Source organism: Sander vitreus, chromosome 9 (genome assembly GCF_031162955.1).
Source record: "Sander vitreus isolate 19-12246 chromosome 9, sanVit1, whole genome shotgun sequence".
In the NCBI taxonomy this organism is placed as follows: Eukaryota; Metazoa; Chordata; class Actinopteri; order Perciformes; family Percidae; genus Sander; species Sander vitreus.
This window is the reverse complement of record NC_135863.1, coordinates 22,851,616-22,872,521: the sequence shown is the minus strand read 5'-3', so window position 1 is coordinate 22,872,521 and position 20,906 is coordinate 22,851,616. Positions and strand designations below refer to the sequence as shown.

The 20,906-nt window shown below is 42.8% G+C and overlaps 2 protein-coding genes across 2 annotated transcripts; one reads left to right on the top strand and one right to left on the bottom strand.

The window, feature by feature from the left end:
* The first annotated feature begins 1,648 nt into the window (after window positions 1-1,648).
* Window positions 1,649-14,286, top strand: pfas (phosphoribosylformylglycinamidine synthase). Its single transcript, XM_078259372.1, has 28 exons — window positions 1,649-1,860; window positions 2,687-2,818; window positions 2,991-3,126; window positions 4,106-4,211; window positions 4,308-4,506; window positions 5,774-5,879; window positions 5,993-6,133; window positions 6,467-6,591; window positions 6,706-6,834; window positions 6,933-7,070; window positions 7,667-7,795; window positions 7,913-7,986; window positions 8,145-8,301; window positions 8,381-8,442; window positions 8,550-8,711; window positions 8,846-9,082; window positions 9,183-9,413; window positions 9,641-9,821; window positions 9,913-9,996; window positions 10,232-10,387; window positions 10,655-10,774; window positions 10,873-11,018; window positions 11,107-11,314; window positions 11,612-11,703; window positions 11,792-11,906; window positions 12,933-13,082; window positions 13,271-13,411; window positions 13,608-14,286. The coding sequence occupies exons 2-28, from the start codon at window positions 2,698-2,700 to the stop codon at window positions 13,916-13,918; spliced, it is 3,957 nt and encodes a 1,318-aa protein (XP_078115498.1). The 5' UTR covers window positions 1,649-1,860; window positions 2,687-2,697; the 3' UTR covers window positions 13,919-14,286.
* Window positions 14,287-14,758: 472 nt separating this feature from the next.
* LOC144523652 (E3 ubiquitin-protein ligase RNF170) lies at window positions 14,759-19,223 on the bottom strand. The gene is made up of 7 exons (XM_078259371.1): window positions 19,195-19,223; window positions 18,350-18,464; window positions 18,052-18,078; window positions 17,592-17,697; window positions 16,009-16,082; window positions 15,808-15,918; window positions 14,759-15,103 (listed from the first exon to the last, which is right to left on the bottom strand). The coding sequence occupies exons 1-7, from the start codon at window positions 19,221-19,223 to the stop codon at window positions 14,759-14,761; spliced, it is 807 nt and encodes a 268-aa protein (XP_078115497.1).
* Between the last annotated feature and the right edge of the window lie 1,683 nt (window positions 19,224-20,906).

Below are 20,906 nucleotides of genomic sequence, written 5' to 3'. Positions count from 1 at the left end.
GTTCTCGATGTCCAATCCTATTCAGGCTTCTCTTTTCTTTACAAAACTGATCAGGCATGTCCAGTATTTCACCTCTGCTGCTCACCGGCAATCGCACCCATCTATTAAACCTCCTTATCATCTGGAATGACCAGCCAGTGATAATCATTGATCAGACTCATCTATCTATCTATCTGTTTATTGACACCAACTATTACTCTTAACGAAATGCTAGTGAACAAGCCACTCAATCATTTCATCCATCTGGGTCACTGCCTTGGAGATGACCAAGAAGGATTAGAGAGTTCAGTAACAAAATGTAACATCTCTGAGAAAGTTATTAAGCATTTGCAACAAGAGTTAACACTGACATTCTGTGCTACATCCATTATGCCAGAGACATTATCGGTGAAGTGATGTGACGGCTGTAAAATACACTGTCTAGTGAATCAGCAGGATCAGCATCAAAGTGTACTTTGTGGTCTCTGATAAATTTTATCTCAGTCTAATCCTTCTGTCTAATCCGAGGTGCCTGCAGATATGTAGCATGTATGTGTTTTGTGGGGGGGTTCAGGGGACAAACATATTCAGTGTAAGACACTGCAGAAAGACCTGATTTAGACTGAGACCGGAGGCAGGAATCGGCTCTGGGGTGAGCTGTCATGCCTCATAGTCTAACATGAACAGAGAATTATTGGACGATCCTCTGTCTGTATTGTGATCTCATTCTGAAGTGGGAAAATGAAAACTGTCACAGTTTAAAGAAAGAGTGGTAGGAGGGGAGGGGGTATGAAATGTACATTGTTTGTTTTTTTTGTACCTTGGCTTTAATTTATTAAATATATCTAAGACTTCAGCTCCTGACTCTTAAGTGTGTGGGAGTAGTTTCGTTCTGGTCTTTCAACACTTCAATCAAGAAATGTTGTCTGCACACCCTGCGGATATTTTCCCATCTATGAAACAATGAACACAAATAGAAACATGTAAAAAAAATTAAAACATTTTTTTTGACTTTTTTAGATTTAGCCACATCCAGCCAGTTTATTGAAGAACATTTAAAAATCTGGAGTCTGCTGGTTTAATAAGTATGAGTTTTGCTCATCAGTATCATCTGGGCTGTAACCAGAACTTTACATATAAAGTCATTAGTCCAAGTGACCCCACTCTCCAAACATGCCTAGAAACATAAAATATCAAGTTAGCTGTTCAGTTATATTTTCTGTTAAGTTTTATAAAATTAACCAAATATTATATTGTGCTTTCCAAGAAACGTCTTTGGAACTTATTACTAAATTATATGTAAAATAAAGCAGTACCATATCATTTCCCATCATTAAGATCTAAATGCTGTTTCAAAGCCCTCTCCAGGCTGACAGTACACTTCTGGTGGACAATTACCGAATCCTTTATTTGTTTTATTTAGTTGGCCAGATTTAAATACTGTATATTGACTCTTAAAACACTGAAACCAACCTAATTGAAAAAACAAACACAGTCGAGATCACATGAGAGAGATGTTGCGTCCCAGTCAGACAATTTGAATTTAAGAATTCGAAGTCTTTTTAGACTTATTGAAAAGAGTGATAATAATTTGGTAACCATTTCCACCACCACCATGTTCACTGAACATTCAATGGAATTGAGTACAAGCTGCGCATGCGCACATAGTTGCAGCAGTAGCAGCTCACACGTGGGTTTAGACCATAGACAGTATAGACGTCTATTCCATGGCCATTCCTATCCTGTCAGTCTGCAGACCTCACCAACCAAACCACCATCAGTCCATTCAAAGGCAGCAGAAGTTTCTCCAGGACGCCAGGGGTTGAGCAGCATCTCAACTTTTTATCCTAAACAAACACTCAACCGCTGAAGCTGCTACACGTAAGTTATGCTAACGTTACTTACTAGCTTTGTGCTAACTATGGTACATTTTAGCCACTTAGGTTCCACACAGGCAGCTAGAAAAAACAAAACAAGCAGCCCTAACTTACAACAAATAGGAAACCCCGAGAGAGAGAGAGAGAGAGAGAGAGAGAGAGAGAGAGTGTGTGTGTGTGTGTGTGTGTGTGTGTGTGTGTGTGTGTGTGTGTGTGTGTGTGTGTGTGTGTGTGTGCGCGCGCGCGCGTGCGTGCGTGTGTTCTCTATGAAGTTAACTAAGAACTAACAGAAAGCTCCTGACCATGCAGTGTGTGACCTGCAACATGCACATAATCAGTGAGCTAACGTTAAAAGTTAGGAGGCTGAGTGGGTTTAGTTAGGATGAGTTTGTCTCAGATACACATTAATCTTGGTACTGAATAAGGCATGTTTTTTTTCCTGACAGGCTATTGTGAAAGTGATAAATGCTAACACTAATGATATTTGATTTTCTGAATATTAGGTTGGTTTACTGTGAAACAACATTGCCTCAACACATTTCCTCAGTCTGAACAGACTGAGATCTTGGAGAGATGTCTTTGTCTGAGAATCCTGCAGGCTATACACAGAGTCATGAGTGGCCTGCTGCTATCACATTATTGGTTTGCCTTGATCTGAAGATAAATGTCGGGAGATGCCTTACATTTGATTAATGATCTGTATTGACCTTTGACCTCTGATTAAGTGATCCTTTACTTCAGAATATGCACTTTAGTAAGATGGGGTAAATCAATGTCATCGCCTACAATTCATCATCTTTGATATTCTGTGATTGATTTTCATTCATCAGTCACATCAGTCATGGCTGTAGTGAGGTTCTACAGTAATGAAGTTGTGAATGGGCGAGCCTTCCAGAGGGCAGCCAAGCTCTACCCTCAGCTGTCCATCACCACTGAGCTGTGCTACAATGTGGAGCTGACAGGTGAGTGCTCATAAGGTGGGGATGAATATACTAATAATTGAAGATGCAGAGGTTGTAAGAAATGTATATAAATGTACCTTATGTCGCCTGGAGAAAGTTTCCACACGCCTTCTGCTTTTCCTATATATCGATTTGCCATGTCTTCATTGTTTCCTCCTGCTCCCTGCTGTAGGCTGTGAGAGTCTCCGTGCCGAGCAGACGGAGGTTCTCCTCTGGTTGTTTCGTCCTCCCCTGCAGGCAGAGCCGCTGTCTGAGGAAACAAACCTCACAGAGGGCAGCGGGGAGAAACTGGTGGAGATTGGACCCAGGTACCGCACTCACGCAGTCTGATAAATCAGCTCTATTTGCTCTGGTTTTGCCCTACAATGGGCTTTATGTTCTTCATTAAATTGAGTACATTTTTAAAACTGATGAACTAAGTGGTACACAAAAAAGACTTGTAAACAGTGATCACAGGTTTCTATTAGGTGTGAAAGTACATTCCTGAAAGAATCCCAATGAAACGTCGACTCGTTAGCTTTTTCTGGAGTTTCCAAAGTATCTCACAGACTTCATTAGTGGATGGAGTTTGCCGAATCGTTATCGAGATGGTCAGTGGTCAGCACGTGACCTAAAAAAAAAAAAAAAAAAAGGAACTTTGGTCAACGTCAATATGTTTTGGGAATTTGAGATGGGTTGGCTTAAACAAGCAGGGCAATATGTCAATGGTGCAGTACATTTATAGAGGAGGCCTGCACAGTTCCACAGATCAGAACAAGTCAAAAAGTCATGCCGCCCACTAGCTGCATTATCTTGCCTAAAATATAAACTTTGGCATTAAGGTTGTGCTAAAAGAGTCCAAAATAAAAAAAAGGGCCATCTGTGCTGTACAGGACGCGTACTAGGGCTGCACGATATGAGGAAAATCTGCGATATGCGGTAACGTTAAATATTGAGATACCAATATTACCGATAAATAAAAAGATATTAAAGTGTACTCAGTTCTGCATTTCTGCTGCTTTGAGTATTCTGCTAAAGTACAACAAATTGCTTGTTGAATTTGAAAGGAAATCATTTCCAACATTCTTTTATTGAACAAATTAAACATTAAATTGAGTATAAAAGGCACTACTAAAAAAAGAAGAGTTACATTTTAAGGTGCAGTTTTCTACTGACATTTTCAACTTTCAACTAACACAAAAATATGTGTCTTTTCGTGATATGTCGCAGTGAGGCAGACATTGAAGTGCAAAAGAAAATGTCTTCAAACTGTTTTTTATTTATGTTGTTGCTGTTTTTGGTCTTCAGGTTGAACTTCTCCACCGCCTGGTCCACTAACGCCGTGTCCATCTGCCAGAGCGCCGGCCTCACTAACGTCACACGGGTCGAGCTGTCTCGCAGATTTCTAATCAAGGTTTGCACACACAGAAAATCCTTTTCTAGAGCATTATGATTGGTTTTCACTCCATGTCCCTGCCTTAAGATGAGATCTGTGTCTCTTCCCCTCCAGCCAAAGAATGGAGAGAACGTTAACAAACACAGTGGAGACACCAAGAAGCTGATTGAGTGTCTGTATGACAATATGACAGAATGCATCTATCAACATCCCATCACCTCCTTCACCGTGGAAACCAAACCGCAGCCGGTGTTTGAGGTGGACATCCTGGGGAAGGGCCGTGCAGCCTTGGAGACGGCAAACGATGATCTGGGTGAGACTCTTGACATTGTTAACTCTTAACATTCAATTGGGGTTTCTTCTTATCACTATTCAGCTTCAGCCTATCTCCATCTTTATACTTTTGTTACTGTTAATCTTCCTCTCTTTTCTCTTTCCTTCTTCCTCTTTTCAGTCTTGCAGCTTTCTGTGAGTACACTTAGTCTGCTGGTGGAGGTAATAATGTCACATGATGCATGACATTATCACTTAACTGGTTGAAGTCACAGGACAGCAGTGATGTCGCAGCTTATTTTACATGTGCATGTGTGCGTTTAGTCTGTCCGTGTCTAATGTGATGTGAACGCAAATGAAACCTGAAAAATGTGAGTGGCTGCCTCTATTTAATGGAACGTCAGATATGACTATCCCGGAGGGATGTCTTTAAATTGTCACAAAGATGTTAAGTTTAATACCATAAGATACTGAAAAGGAGCTAATCCGTACAATTAGAACAATATTTTCTTTTTCTTTTTTTCGCATTTGTGTCAAATTTGTGATTTCTCTTGATCGCCATATCAACAACTAATCGCCTCCGCTCTTAACTATGATGCACCGAAACTACAATACATTTCATTTTCACGTATTGACAGCAACTGGTTATTCCTCTCTTTATGGGAACAGGTTTCAAACCGACTCTGCCAACCACGACAGAACGTGGTGTGCGTGTTTATGTTCACACACTGCTGATTCAATTCTGCCCAGCTGCCCAAATAGATGAGAATAATTTCACTAAGTACTTTGTAGGCCCTGCCACGCTCAACCGGTGAATTGAGGAGATGATTAAAAAGGGCCCATCTACCTTCTTGACACTAAAGCCACTTAATTCCCCCTAAGGTTTGATTTCACTTTCACTATTTTGCAGCGTATACCTAACGTAATAATCCTGTATAATACCAGTTTCTCTGAAGTTGAAATTCAGTTGAAATTATAAAATGTAACTGTACATGCAGAGGATACCGGATTATAGTTGAATACAGAGCTTTGTGTGTGTGTGTGTGTGTGTGTGTGTGTGTGTGTGTGTGTGTGTGTGTGTGTGTGTGTGTGTGTGTGTGTGTGTGTGTGTGTGTGTGTTTTTGCTGATTGATTCATTCTGCATCGTTAATTGAGTGCAAACTACTTTGTAGGCTGTTGTCTGCAGTGCTGTTTATAATAACAAATTATACAAAAAAAGAAGAAGAAAACATGGACATGAAATGTCTTTCCATCTTTGGTGGTGGTTGCTTTTTGGTGGCAAAATCTCTGAATGTGTCTTAATGCAGGTCTGGCCTTTGATTCCTGGGATCTGGACTACTACACATCGATGTTCCAGAGGATTCAAAGGAACCCCACCAGTGTAGAGTGTTTCGACCTGGCCCAGTCCAACAGGTGTGGTTTGTCTGCACTGCGCAGATTAGCAGGACTGCTTTGTGCTGTGCATGTTGCTCGGCTCTGAAGTTTTTATTCTCCAATGGTGTTTGTTTTGTACCCTGGTGTCCCAGCGAGCACAGTCGTCACTGGTTCTTTCGAGGGCGCATGAAGATCGATGGGCAAGAGCAGAAGGAGACTCTTTTCAGTCTTATAATGGACACCCAGCAGCACAGCAACCAGAACAACGTCATCAAGTTCTGCGACAACAGCAGGTGTGTGTGTGTGTGTGTGTGTGTGTGTGTGTGTGTGTGTGTGTGTGTGTGTGTGTGTGTGTGTGTGTCTTTAGCAAGCATGTAAGAGCCACGCTAGTAGGGTTAGCTATAGGTTAATGTTACATCCAGCCAGGCAACACTGAAGACATATACGGACCAGTGCTACAAACAGGATTGTCAAGGTTAGCACGCTGTACATAGCTGCTTGCGCACACACACACACGCGCACTCCCCGTCTACGCAGAGACCAGACGTGTAGGTGTGTGTGTGTTTCTGTTCACACTGACTCAATGTGAAATGTATGTATGTGTGTGTGTGTGTGTGTGTGTCCAGTGGTATCAAAGGGATGGAGCTGGAGTGTGTTTACCCAAAGGATCCATCCCAGGCCAGCCCGTATGAGACGCGGCGCTCACTAAGACACGTCATCTTTACCGCAGAGACGCACAACTTCCCAACAGGTCAGGACACCCAAACATTGTGTTTATTTGCAGTGCAAGTGTCCTTTTTTTTTTTTTTTTTTTCCTTGTGTTGTTTTTCCAAATAATCATTATCAAACCCAATTGACCCTGTAGGTGTAGCGCCATTCAGCGGTGCCACCACAGGCACAGGAGGTCGTATCAGAGATGTCCAGAGTGCTGGGCAGGGAGGCCACGTCATCGCCGGCACCGCAGGCTACTGCTTCGGCAACCTGCACATCCCAGGTCTGCAGCAACAACAACGGCATGCTTCACTTTCATGGCTGGAAATGTGAACTGTTTCTTAAATCAGTAGTATCCGTTGTCCGTGTCCATGGCTGCAGGTTACGCTCTCCCCTGGGAGTCTGAAGGAGAGGGCTGGGAGTATCCTCCCAGCTTTGCCCCTCCGCTGCAGGTGGCAGTTGAAGCCAGTGATGGAGCCTCAGACTACGGCAACAAGTTTGGAGAACCTGTCCTGTCAGGTAGCGAACCCTACTGTAGCATGCCTAGATGTACTTTAACAGTTACTTATTTATTTATGTATCTCAATTAATTTTTAGGCTATAAAAATGTCAACATAAAATAGTGCAAAAATTCCATTAACAGTTTCTCCACGCTCACGGAGAATGCCTTAAATTAGCTTGAACAAGATATTCATTTACCGTTTATTTATTAATCAATTCATTCATTTATTTATTTTTTTATCTACCATGTGTTGTACAAAGGTTTGACCCGTGTGTCCTGTTAAGATCTCTTCTTTAGCCTGATGAGCTGCCAATAAAACGCAAATTATTTTTAGAATATCAAACTAAAGAATATTAAATTTCAGCATCTTTGAAACCGAAATCAGAAAATGTTGCGAGTGGTGTTTCTACTTGATTAATGACACGAAACTCGCGGTTCGGTATGTACCTCGGTTTTGGGGTCACAGTTCGTATGATTTCGGTATCACTGGGAAAATAAAAAATCACAGCCCTATTAATGACTGTAACATTGATTAGTTATAAATCATTTTCTGTCAGTCTACTGATTGATTGATATTGATTTTTTACAGCATTTTTGTAAAACTTCCCTCTAGGTTTTGCTCGTTCTTTCGGCATGCGGCTGGCTGATGGAGAGCGGCGAGAGTGGATTAAGCCAATCATGTTCAGTGGTGGTCTCGGTTCTATTGAAGACACGCATGTAAAGAAAGAAGAGGCAGAGACTGGTAATGTTTTAACTCAGTGCGTGTGGTATGTGTTTAATCAATGCAAAGGCTATATTCATACATATCAATCAATGACTCCCGGTGTCCCTCTGCTCCTCTGCTGTCCCTGTCGATCAGGAATGGAAGTGGTGAAGATCGGAGGGCCGGTGTACAGAATCGGCGTGGGAGGAGGAGCAGCCTCCTCTGTACAAGTATGGTCGCCGCAGTAAATCGCGCTCGATGGTGTTTTTTTGCCCCCAACTGCTCCTTCCAGGCAGCACTACGACTGCTGCCTTCAAGGCACCTAACTCTAACCTTAACCTGGTGCAGATGTGTCAGGGTAGGTATTTAAATACGTTTTGGCTTGCAGGTCCAGGGTGACAACTCCAGCGACAGGGATCTGGGTGCAGTGCAGAGGGGAGACGCTGAGATGGAGCAGAAGATGAATCGCGCTCTCAGGGCGTGTCTGGAAAGAAGCGGCAGGAACCCAATCTGCAGTATACACGACCAGGGGGCGGGAGGAAACGGTATGAAACGCAGGAACTTTTTCAGCATTTATGTAGAGCTTAGATGATCAGACAAAGGTTAACACATCATCATCTTCAGGTAATGTGCTTAAGGAGCTGAGTGAGCCAGCGGGAGCCGTAATCTACTTCAGTAGATTCAAGGTAATCCGCACACGAACACAGCTACAAACACAAATACACACTAACGCACACACACACATACTGCCATTTCTTATTGTGTTCCTCTTCTCTCCGTCTTTGTTTTGTAGAAAGGAGACCCCACCCTGAGTGTGCTGGAGCTGTGGGGGGCAGAGTATCAGGAGAGCAATGCCCTGCTGCTCCGTCCATCGGACAGGGGCTTCCTGGAGAGGGTGTGTCAGAGGGAGAAGTGTCCTGTTGACTTTGTGGGAAACATCACTGGAGACGGCAAGGCACGTATCGGCCTCAATCAAGTTGATAAATGCACATCCATTGTACTGATCAAGCCCGCTTTAGTGATCAGTGGTTGTTGGTCAAGTCATACTGCTAAACAACCTCAAGTACTGGATTTGGTTATCTCCCACAGATTGTGCTGATGGATGATGATAGAGGCAGTGGGGATCAAGCCGACAGGGGGCGCTGTCCTGTCGACCTGCAGCTGGAGTGGGTTCTGGGCAAGATGCCGCAGAAGGAGTTTGAGATGGAGCGTCTGGCCCCGACCCATCGGCCTCTGGCTCTTCCTGCCGGGCTGAAAGTCAAAGACGCACTGGACAGAGTTTTGCGTTTGCCCGCTGTGGCGTCCAAACGCTACCTGACCAACAAGGTGTGTTTTTCGTCCCCGTCCTCCACCGTCTCTGTCTTAGTAAGTCTGTTTGTGCAGACACTTTGCAACTCTCTGTGTCTTCACTCCGTCCCTCTCTCAGGTGGACCGGTCTGTGACTGGGTTGGTTGCCCAGCAACAATGCGTCGGCCCCCTTCACACCCCATTGGCCGACGTGGCTGTTGTTGCTCTGTCACCGTTCAGCCTGGAGGGAGCAGCTACTGCCATCGGAGAGCAGCCAATCAAAGGCCTGGTCTGTCCTGCAGCCGGGGCTCGCATGGCTGTTGGAGAGGCTCTGACCAATTTGGTGTTTGCCAGAGTCACAGCTTTGAAGGTGAGCGGATGATGGAGAGTGTGAGGAAAATCACAAATCTACCTAAATACTGTACATGAGGGTCCTTCTCAATGGATAGAGCATACATACAACATAGACATAATTTGTCCCTACTAAATGAAATAACAAATCGGTTGACTAGATCTTCTACAGATTAGAATTGGTACAGATGATTTCCTTTTAAATAAATGTCCAGGATTTTGGTAAATCTCTGTGGTGTGTTTCAGGATGTGAAGTGTAGTGGTAACTGGATGTGGGCTGCCAAGCTTCCTGGTGAGGGAGCCTGTCTGTGGGAGGCCTGCAAAGCCATGTGTGAGGTCATGGGTCAGCTGGGAGTGGCCATTGACGGGGGCAAAGACTCTCTGAGTATGGCCGCTAGAGTGGGGAAAGAGACGGTCAAAGCTCCAGGTACTCTCACTGTGCGTGTGTGGGTGTCTGTAGAACTGTGTCTGCGTATGGGTCTTTGTTAAGCTTGGCTTTCCCGTTGCTTCTGTTTCAGGTGCTCTGGTTATTTCGGCATATGCCGTTTGTCCTGACATCACAGCTACTGTGACGCCTGACCTTGAGGATCCAGATGGCAAAGGTATTTCACAGACACAGACTCAAAATCTGGTTGCTCATAATCAGTGAAGAGCACATATCCGATTGCCTTTTATTTATAGTTTTGTACTTAGTTGGCAGAAAATAGGACTTCTGAATTTGATATATCCTGATCTCACCCAGACTGCCCAAATCTTTCTCTCTCTACAAATTATATATTAAACTACACACGTTCCAAAAACGCTAACAGACTCTGACCCTCTCTCCTCTGACTGCAGGTGTGTTGTTGTGGGTTCCTCTCAGTCCAGGCCGTCATCGCCTGGGAGGCTCTGCCCTGGCTCAGTGCTACAGCCAGCTGGGAGACTGCTCTCCTGACCTGGAGCAGCCAGAACTACTGACTGCTTGCTTCAACACCACACAGGCACTCATACACGGTCAGCTTGCACTCGCAGGCAGAGAGCTCCCTGCCACAGAGGAGATACGAGTTTAGCATGGTTTTTCAGTCTGTGAGCAACCTTGATCTTTAGCTTTATTTTTTGTAATTGTAAGGCCACAGCTTTGTACTATGTTACACAGCCACTTAGTGGCATTTTCAGTAAAAAAAAGAAAAGAAAAAGCGACAGGTCTTGGTGGCTTTTGAAAACTGTGGATATTTGATAAGAAGAGACCGACATTAGGAGTTTTTTTTTCTGTTATTTAAGATCGTCTGCTGAGTGCAGGACATGACATCAGCGATGGAGGCCTCATTTCCTGCTTGCTGGAGATGGCGTTTGCAGGAAACCGTGGGATTGATGTTGAGCTGCCATCACAAGGAGCTGGAGGTTAGTGAGCTGATGCGCCTCACATATACAGAACACAAACTGTGTAGTTGTTGTTATGAATTCATGCAGTGTTGTGGCTTCATCTCTTGTCTGCACAGTCACGGAGCTGTTGTTCAGCGAGGAGCTGGGTCTGGTTCTGGAGGTTTCACAGCTCGATGTTGAAACGGTGTGTCAGAGATACAGTGACGCAGGCGTGCAGTGCCACCGTGTCGGCAGAACCTGCGGCTTTGGACCAGAGGCTGTGGTGAGACGTCGACCTCAGTATGTGTCTCAACGGTTTTCATCTCATCTGTGGTGACTGTCGTGTTTTATTTCCCTCACTTGTCTTTCAGGTCAGTGTTGGTGTGGATGGACAGGAGGTACTGAGAGAGCCACTGCCTAACCTCAGAGCATTATGGGAGGACACCAGTTTCCAGCTGGAGCGCCTCCAGTCCAATGAGATCTGTGTAAAACAGGAAGAGGAAGGGCTAGCCAAGAGGACACAGCCCTACTTCAAACTGACCTTTGACCCCTCCGAAACGCCCAGCGTCAGCCAGCTCAGTAAGGCCAAACAGGATTGGTATTAGTTTAGACAACTGCAACTAATTGATCAATAATCCTTCAATTATTCATCGATTACTATATTAATCATTTGGTCTGTAAAATGTTAGAAATAATGACATAAGCTCTCTTACAATTTGCCAAAATATGTACCAGTTAAATTGGTCTGACCAACATTAAAAAAGAAAGTAAAAGTATTTAGTGCAGTGTTACTAAAATTGTCATCTTTGAGTAGTTATAACCAAGAAGTACTTGACATTTTTATTTGAGTCTCTCCGATGTGTGTTGCTGTTTCAGGTGCAGGTCAGCCTCGTGTAGCTGTGGTCAGGGAAGAGGGCAGTAACGGAGACCGAGAGATGTCTGTGTCTCTGTGCATGGCCGGCTTTGAGGTAACTATTTAGAGCTTTATTTACTGGATATATGTCGACCTAAGCTGTATTGCTGGTGTGCGTGACTCTTGTGTATATTTTTGTGTAGGTGTGGGATGTCAACATGCAGGACCTGTGCTCTGGCTCCCTAACTCTGGAGTCTTTTAAAGCAGTCGTGTTCGTAGGTGGATTCAGCTACGCAGATGTCCTGGGATCAGCTAAAGGCAAAAAAACACCCATACACACACACACACACACGCTCATAGGCCGCTTTAATATTAGGGTTGGGTACCGAAACCCTACGCAAACGGTAGTATTCAGACCGGATTAGAACGCAAATTTTGGTTCAGACTGAAATATTTTCCTTCTGTCGTCACCATACTTTTTTTTTTTTTTTTTTTTCTCCCTTTTCCGCCGAGTGGCGCACGTGCCCGCTCGCGGTGTGAAGCGTGTGTCCGCGCTATTCTCCGACATGCAATCACTGCTGATAGACGGCTTTTTGTACACGCTCCAAAATGGACGTAAAGATATCACACTTTTCTCTGCAGTCTACCGTTAGCTAGCTATCGTAAATGTAGGCTACTTTTAAAATGCCATATTTTCCCTCTGGGCTGACCAAAACAGACGTAAAAGCATATTAACCATTCACTGCACGTGATCACTAGTAAACATATTACACTTGCTCTGCCGACCCTGTAGCCTGGTGGTGGGGGGAGCGGGACAGCCTCCCCAAATTGTCTGCCCTTTCAAACTCATAGTAGTGTGTACAGGCCTCTTTGACACCATCTGAGAGAGTTTTCTCCTGTGCAGGACAAGCCATACGTCAGGAGAGGTGTCTTATCTTGCCAGAGAAGTCAAATATGGTCATTTTTCTGCAAAAGAACTGCTAAAGTTTGAAGCTGGTTGGCATACCAACTCAACAACATTTATTTTTGTTGTTACTTGTTAATAGTGTAACTGTTATTTGTTCAATTATTGTAGTTATGGGTTAGGTGACTTAGGTTTACTTATTATATATTTAAGTCCTTTTAAAATGTTAATATATTGTTACATTTAACTAATTTTCAATTTAAAAAAAAAAACTCCATAAAAGAGCCTTTCTGTGATGTCATTTTTCAGTTTTTCAAGAATCAGTTTAGGAATCGGAATCGTTTTAAAAGTACCGGTTCGGAGTCGTAAAAATCCAAACGGTACTCAACCCTATTTGATATACAAAAAAAAATGTGTGTAACAGCATTTATCCATCATAGGTTGGGCTGCTACTGTTGCATATAACCCCAAGGCCAAAGCTGAGTTTGATCGCTTCCGGCAGCGGGGAGACACACTGAGTCTGGGAGTGTGTAATGGCTGCCAGCTGCTCGCCCTGCTGGGCTGGGTGGGAGAGGGCGAGGATGGAGCAGGTAAGAAGAAAAAGCACAGAAAGTCATGCCTATAATAGTAATAAAAAGAAAAAAACGTACTGCTGTAGTGAACTGAGACGATGCAACAGCAGTATGTAAAGAAATGAATGTAATCATCCCAGAGGGGACCTTCTGCAGAGGTTACTGAGTTTAAAAATGGTTTCCAATCCTCTCCAATTTCCCCTCAGAGACTGAAGTAGTGCTGACCCATAATAAGTCCGGCAGGTTTGAGTCTCGGTTCGTCAGCGTGGGGATCCAGGAGTCCCCGTCCGTCTGGCTCAGAGGCATGGAGGGCTCGGCTCTGGGAGTCTGGGTTGCACATGGAGAAGGTACAGTGCTGTGAAGTCAGTCATGTGGTAATCCTTTGCTTGTAGTCCTGTGTTCTTTGACCTCTGACACACTCATGAGTTCAGGACAGGAATGCAGCACTGAATCTTTGAGCACAAAAAAAGTTACTCAGTGTTCCATAAACAACAGCTGTGCTTGATAATTGATTTCCCCCCCCAAACCTTGTTTCCTTCACAGGTCTGATGCAATTCCGTAGCTCCCTGGCTCAGGACCAGATCATTTCTGGTGGGCTCGCCCCCGTCCGTTACCTTGACGACCACGGTCATCCCACTGAAGTGTACCCTCTGAACCCTAACGGCTCCCCGCAGGGCATAGCAGGGCTCTGCTCTAGGGACGGGAGACACCTGGCCATGATGCCCCACCCGGAGCGCTGCACCCTGGGCTGGCAGACGCCCTGGGCCCCGAGGGACTTCAGACCTTCTCTCACCCCTTCACCCTGGCTACGCATGTTCAAAAACGCAGCTGCCTGGTGCAGCAACATAGAGTGATAATACTTGGTTTACATTTCTGCCAAAGTAGTATTATTGTCTTTTTGGGGTTGAGTACTACACCTTTTTACTCACTGTGGTACTTGCCTGTCTATTTGCATTCTTACCTATGCCTGCTGTAATACTTTATGACTATTGTGGATTCTTGTTGACTCACTGTATACATTCTATAGGTTTAATTCTAGCAATCACAGTTTATTTTCCAAAACTGTACCAATCAGGTCTGCTGACATCAGTGTTGCTCTCCTAAAAACTTTAGAGATGGGATTTGCTGATAAATACATAATAAAACAGCAGAAGCATGTCCAGTGTATCGTATGATAATAAAATAATTAAAGTCAATAAATATACTTTATTTTTACACAAAACATGAATTCATACAATATCAAGTATTTACACAGATGCCATTATTTCAGTACTGACATGAACACTTGTCTCACACTTGCTGAAACAAATTGGCACAGTTGCTGCCCAATTTGGAGTAAAAATGATTGGACAGTGTTCCTGGGTAAAAAATATGGATTATAATTAAAATATAACGGAGGAAATTAAACTGCTGATTTTGCTTAATTAATATGGATTAAATATATCCAAGCCACACAGTCAGGCCTTAGGAGTTTAAGGAATACAAATTTGTAACTACAGCTAAACCAGCACACCGCATTGTACTTTTGCATAGGCTCTGTAAACACTCAAACGCCATCTAACATCGTGGCTGTTACACACTGTGCGTCTGTCAATATTCTTGCATCTACTAATCCAATTAGCTAAAGCCAAAAGGAAGAAATCCAATGAAAGGCCATGTCAAACAGCTTGTACTTACACTCCAGCAGCATCTGTCTACAGTGAATTCCCCAATACTCCTTGTGAGGTTGTAGCATTTGCAGAGTGTCCTCCGCTCTCTGGCGCCATTTGCTGGTTGATGTTGATAATGCAGATAAGGAGCAGGATGACCACCACCAGGTCATCTAGGACCCCCAGCAGTCCACACAGGGAGGCGTCCGTTTCCAGCAGATTTGCTGATGAGGAGGCAGTGTCCAGAGGAGGGTAGGAGATGGACAGCACGGTCCCCACACAGCACAGGGCCACCCTGAAGAAAAACAACCACACGAGTCCTCTCATGGTGCCCAGGCCGCGGGCCAGTAACTGCAGGAGAAGGGGCGTGTCACATAGGTAGTCTGTTACCTGGAGGGGTCAGTATGCAGAAGAGCAGACAGGTCAGAGAGGAAAACATGAAATGGTTCTGGATATGAACATTCAAACATGATGTACGATAATACAGTACATGATAATAGGTAGGGAGAATCTGAATGTTGTAGACAACAGCACATATATACTGTCACTCTATATTACCTTTTATAAGTTCCTGTATTTAGTTGTAGTAAACAGAGTGACTTGAAAGTGTGTGAAAAAAGTTAATCGACATCTATTTAAACTCAAAATTCAACTGCCATACTTTGAATTTCAGGAACTTTTAACACCACCTTTTAGTAAACAGCCCCATCACTTTATTCGTTTATTATTTATTTTTTACAAAAGAGTATGTGAAGGAGATTCATGTGGGAAATCAGTATTTCAAATGAAATGCAACTAGGTGTGTGTCAATGGGAGGTGTGTTAACCAGACACCTCCATTGTCTGGCACTAGTTGTATAGGGCAATAAATCCTTGAGGTTGCATAAGTGGTATTCCTGTTACTAAACCTATTAACACAGGAAACGGTGGAGAAATTCTCATATTCTCCACGATCTGATGTTACATTCAAGGCTGTAAGAGAAAGTTGCACCACCTGATACATTGCAGACACAGGTGAAGGGTGGAGAATAAGGAAAAACTACTGTGGAAAGACTTTAAGAATAGTTTTCTAATAAGGTTAAATAGAGTACTGACCCTTCGCGGGGCTCCAGAATAACGTTTGTTGTAGTCTGTGATTTCCCCAAGGACTTCCTTTGACTGGCGGTCTGACCGACTCTCGTTAAATAGGTTGCACATCACGCTGACCTTGAAAATCAGAAACGTGTTATCCCATGTTCACGCTCATTCTGAACTGACTGTTCAGACTGTGCTTTGATGGGATCATGCATACGGTACCTTCTGTCTGCAGAGAGGGCAGCTGATTGCATCCAACCAGGACCCATGTCTCCAGTAGGCGATCAGACAGGGAGCTGCAGAATCAAACACATGAACCAATACTTTCTGACATTCAACAGTTTATACCGTAATGCCAGTGGTGAAATGTAACTGAGTACATTTATTCAAGTACTGAACTTAAGTACAAATTTGAGGTACTTGTACTTTACTTGAGTCTTTTCTTTTCATGTCACTTTCTACTTCTACGCCACTACATTTCAGAGAGAAATATTGTACTTTTTACTCCACTACATTAATCTGACAGCTTTAGTTACTAGTTACTTTAAAAATTAAGATGTTCACACACAAAACACATAAATAAAACTACCCAACGATATATACTGTATAGGCCTACAAGTCCAACTGAAATGATTAGCCGATTAAACACTTAGTTGATTGACAGAACTGTTTTGATTGTTTCCAGTTTCTAAAATGTGAGGATTTTTCTGCATTGAGTACTTTTACTTTAAATTTACCTGATGATACTTACATTCAATGCAGGACTTTTACTTGTAACAAAGTATTTTTACAGTGTGGTATTACTACTTTTACAAAAGGATCTGCATACGTCTTCCTCCACGGCATAATGCATCATTCTAGCATAATTTATTTGCCACTGTTAATAATAACAGACAGAAGTGTTTGGGTGGTCAAGGGTTGAAAAGGCTCTGGGTAAGACACAGGTAAGTGGGGGCAGGTACAGCGCCCACTGTTTTAGGTGTCTACACATGGGCGTCGGAAGCAAAAAGAAAGTGGGTGGGTCCTCCCTTGCTAGTCAGTGAAGATAACATGGGCGACACGTATGAAATGCAGGTAACAATTTTAAAATTTAGATTTAATGGAATATAATGCAGTAAGGGAAGGGGGCTTTCGCATCTGACTACAATTGACCACAATGTCCAGTTCCTTTGCTTAGTATGAACACGGCATAACCATATATTTTTCCCAAGGAGCACATTTTGCTCCTTTGTTGAAAAAATTAGGAGTGACTTAGGCTACATAAGGTAACTGCTATTACTGTTGTAGTTAGTTAGTTAAATATAAAGCTGCTAATATGTTGGTGTCAGGTGCAGTAGAAAGATTGGACTATCTAATAAGTTAACCCAACTCAATACAATGTGATGATGATGTAAAACGATCAGATGTGAATTTGAACTTAATGGTTTGAATTGCATTTGAGGTTCACCTCTGCACAACTGTGAACTATTGATTGTGTTTGTGTTTGCTGAAGAAGAATGCTTTGAGTACAGCTGTCAAGTGAGAGAGGCAGAGTTGGAAAACCATGGCAACAGTTAATTATTGAAGGCCAAACAGACAGGCCTCCACGTTCCAGACACACTGATTTTACACTGATCAGCCAACGAACAAAACAACATAAATACATGATGCAACAGGTGAGCAAGTGTGAGAGTGAATGAACAATGAATTAATTCCAGTCTCATAGATGAAGGAGTAAACTAATACATGAATGGAAAAACTAATTGTGTCTGCTCTGATACTTGTGTGTCAGCCTGGGTGTTTTGAGCGTGTGTTGAATCTCGTACCACAGAACAAATGGCCGCAGTTCGTCTGGACTGGGAAGCTGGCCGTCTGCAAGCAGACTGGACAATGCCAGTCTCGGCTTGTGGATGGACATGACTGTGTAGATTCCTAAAGAGAAGAGAAGAGAAGCACAGAGAGACAAAAGTTAGGAGACGAGAGGTGGGAAACCGGAAGAAGGAAATAGGAAAAATGGAAAAAAGGAGGAAGAAGGAAATATGAGGCAGAAAAAGAGTTTAACATTTAGAATTCCTGATACTGTCTTTCATAGAAGTTCAAATAATTATAATAGCTACATTGTGTAGCTATTACAGTATAATACATGCCAGGGGACTTCTGATTTGGCCAATGCTGGAATAAGACATGTAAACAGTGAGATTATTATCATTGGTGTGGCAGCAACTCTCTCCACCAGACTGTGACCCTAATAAAATAAATAATAATCATCACACAGGAGTGCCTTACATAATATTTACTGCCGGTGTGTTTGTCCTGTTGTCGTTTTGTTGACAAATCTCAGACATAGAAAAAGACAAATACAGAAATAACAACAACTCAAGACTGAAGAACCTGCAAAACACCAGCTTCACTTGTGTGCCTACTGTGTGTGTGTGTGTGTGTGTGTGTGTGTGTGTGTGTGTGTGTGTGTGTGTGTGTGTGTGTGTGTGTGTGTGTGTGTGTGTGTGTGTGTGTGTGTGTGTGTGTGTGAGAGTGAGTGAGTGAGTGAGTGAGCGAGCAAGTGAGGAGTAAACTACAGTGTCACCTTGTAGAGGCTCATTAACGTTGATGCTGAATGCTCGGGCCCGCACAGCAGCAGAGATGTGGATGACCCGAGGTAGCCATGACCAACTGGACCTTCAGAGTGGAGATGGTCCAGTCTGCAACGTGACGCAACATGGCGACAATGATAAACGCGCCGTAAATACTGCATATCTGCTAGTGAGGAGATACTGACACAAACACAACGATTTGTGAGATAAGGTACATTGCACTCAGCTCTTTTCTATTTGGGGATGACAGATGCTGAGGCTCTGATATAGACAGATTAGATGCTATGTTACATCAACAAGGACTGTCATTTGCCCAAAGGATTCCAAAGCGGACCATGCATTCATTTGTAAAAAATAATAATATTTTTGATGAAACGTTAAAACTGTCATCGTAAGAAATAATGTAAATAGTAATATAAAACCCAGGCTGCAACTTAAACAACCTTAGCATCACAATCTGTCTTTTGTCATCAGATAACATTCACAGTGATTACAGTTATCAGTTTATGAAAGCAGTTATTGAAACAGATAAGCAGATCAATAATACTTGTCATTAATGTATCATACATGCGTACACGTCACATGATCAAACATGTTTCTTTTTTATGGTTTGCTTTGGTCTAAAACTTGTTAGTTTCATATTTTTTGGAGCTCTTAAACACTGATCTAAAAACAATTCAATATGTCATATTACACTGTTTCGAGTCTAGTGGATTAAAGATCAGATGGACATTTCCGTAAACCTAAAACTTAAACTATATAAGAAGTACAGTTCCAGTATACAACCCCACAACTGACACAAACCCTTCAAATCGGCCAAACGTGTAACGAGACTCACCTGGACTGAGAGCTGTGGTAGGGGTGCATAGTTAGATAGAGCTAGAAACAGCAGCTGACATGTAGTCACGGTGGCCTAGAAGGAAGTGAAGTATTGCCTGGCAGCATCACTGTACAAAATAAATTGGAGTTGTCTGTCAATGATCAACTACACCCTCCACTGTCAGCTGATCTCTGAGTCTTCCTGGTTTAAGGGAGCAGTAATGCAGTCAGATCAATAAAGCAGTGGTTTGTACACAGTCGTGCTACTCCAAAAGAACACTTGTGAAAATAACAATAGACTGTGATCATCAATTTACTTGTTTACGTATTCACATCATTGCATCTAAAAAAGAATGAAAAAGAAAAGCCACCTCCTTCATTCTGATCAGAGGCAAACTATTTGGTTATTTGACTTGCCACCAGATCAAAGCCATGCTGTGTTTAAGTAGGTTAGATCTGACCTCGCCAATCATTTACCCACAATTTACTCTGCCAACAGCCCCGCTTTGCATAATTCCACTCTTACCATAAACTATTGGTTGTGAAATGCATGTGTATTTCCCTGACCCTGACATTAACACAGTTCTACACTAAGGGTCATGGAGAGGCACCTCAGCATAAGATAATCAACCCGGCAACAAAAAGGAGGACTTGCATAGATCCACTGTGGTATAAAGGTAGATTTCTGTATTCTGCAATTTCTTAGCTAATATCATACTGTGCTATTCTTTCAATATTAATTTAAAGTAAAAGTGCAGCAATAAAGTAGCAAATAAAACAACAAAAATCAATGTGCTTCGATTAAAAAAACTCTTTTCCTGTATCTGACAGTAAGTGAAGATGTGATAATTTTCACATAACTCACCATGTCAAATATTTACACAGGCCCACTTCCAAGAGGAGCTAAAGAGGGAGGGAGGGGGGGGGGGGGGGATCCAGGTCATTTAAAAATAGCCGCCATCAGTCAGTGAGGGTCAGGGTCTCAGTGATCAAGAGAGAACAAACAGAGGTGCTCACCTACTGACAGTTAAATACAGCCCAGAGGATGCCCCTGCAGGCCACATGGGTAAAGTCCAGTCCCACCCCATACACACACCCTGATTTTAGGGTTGTGTGACATATCAGCATGATCACTTAGCTGTTTGCCCTAAAGAGTGATGTAAGAATGCCTGGTGTTAAATTCAGCCAAATTCGATAGGTATGTAATAAGGCCATATGTATGATCTTCTTCTACAAGCTTTGTTTGGAGTTTTCCATATTGTGGCTCAGAGAGCATGTGACACACGTGAGATCAGTTATCTTGGAGTGACTAAAAGCAGTCAGTATTTATAACACACTGTAGCCTTTGAATTATAATAACACACACCCTCATGTGAGATAAAGTGGATCCTGTAAGAAGATTTATTGCATATTATGAGAAATGATTCAGAGAATGATTGGCATGCTGCCAAGCTTTTAGGGTGATTACAGAACATACTTTTTATTATTTCTAGTTAATATAGCCTATAAAATAAGGGCTAAAATGGATTAACATTCCATTTGTATTCAACTCCAACTCCAAGCAATACCGGCAAAACTGGCTGTGCAGAATTATTATTTACTGTTGGTATTAGGGTGACGTCTGAGGTTATGTAGTCTTTTACAGTAGGCCAGAAAGTCCAACATGAAACAAACTGCAATTAAGATTTAATGTTGGTCGAGCAAGTGCTATCACGTGTGTTGTTGGCAGAA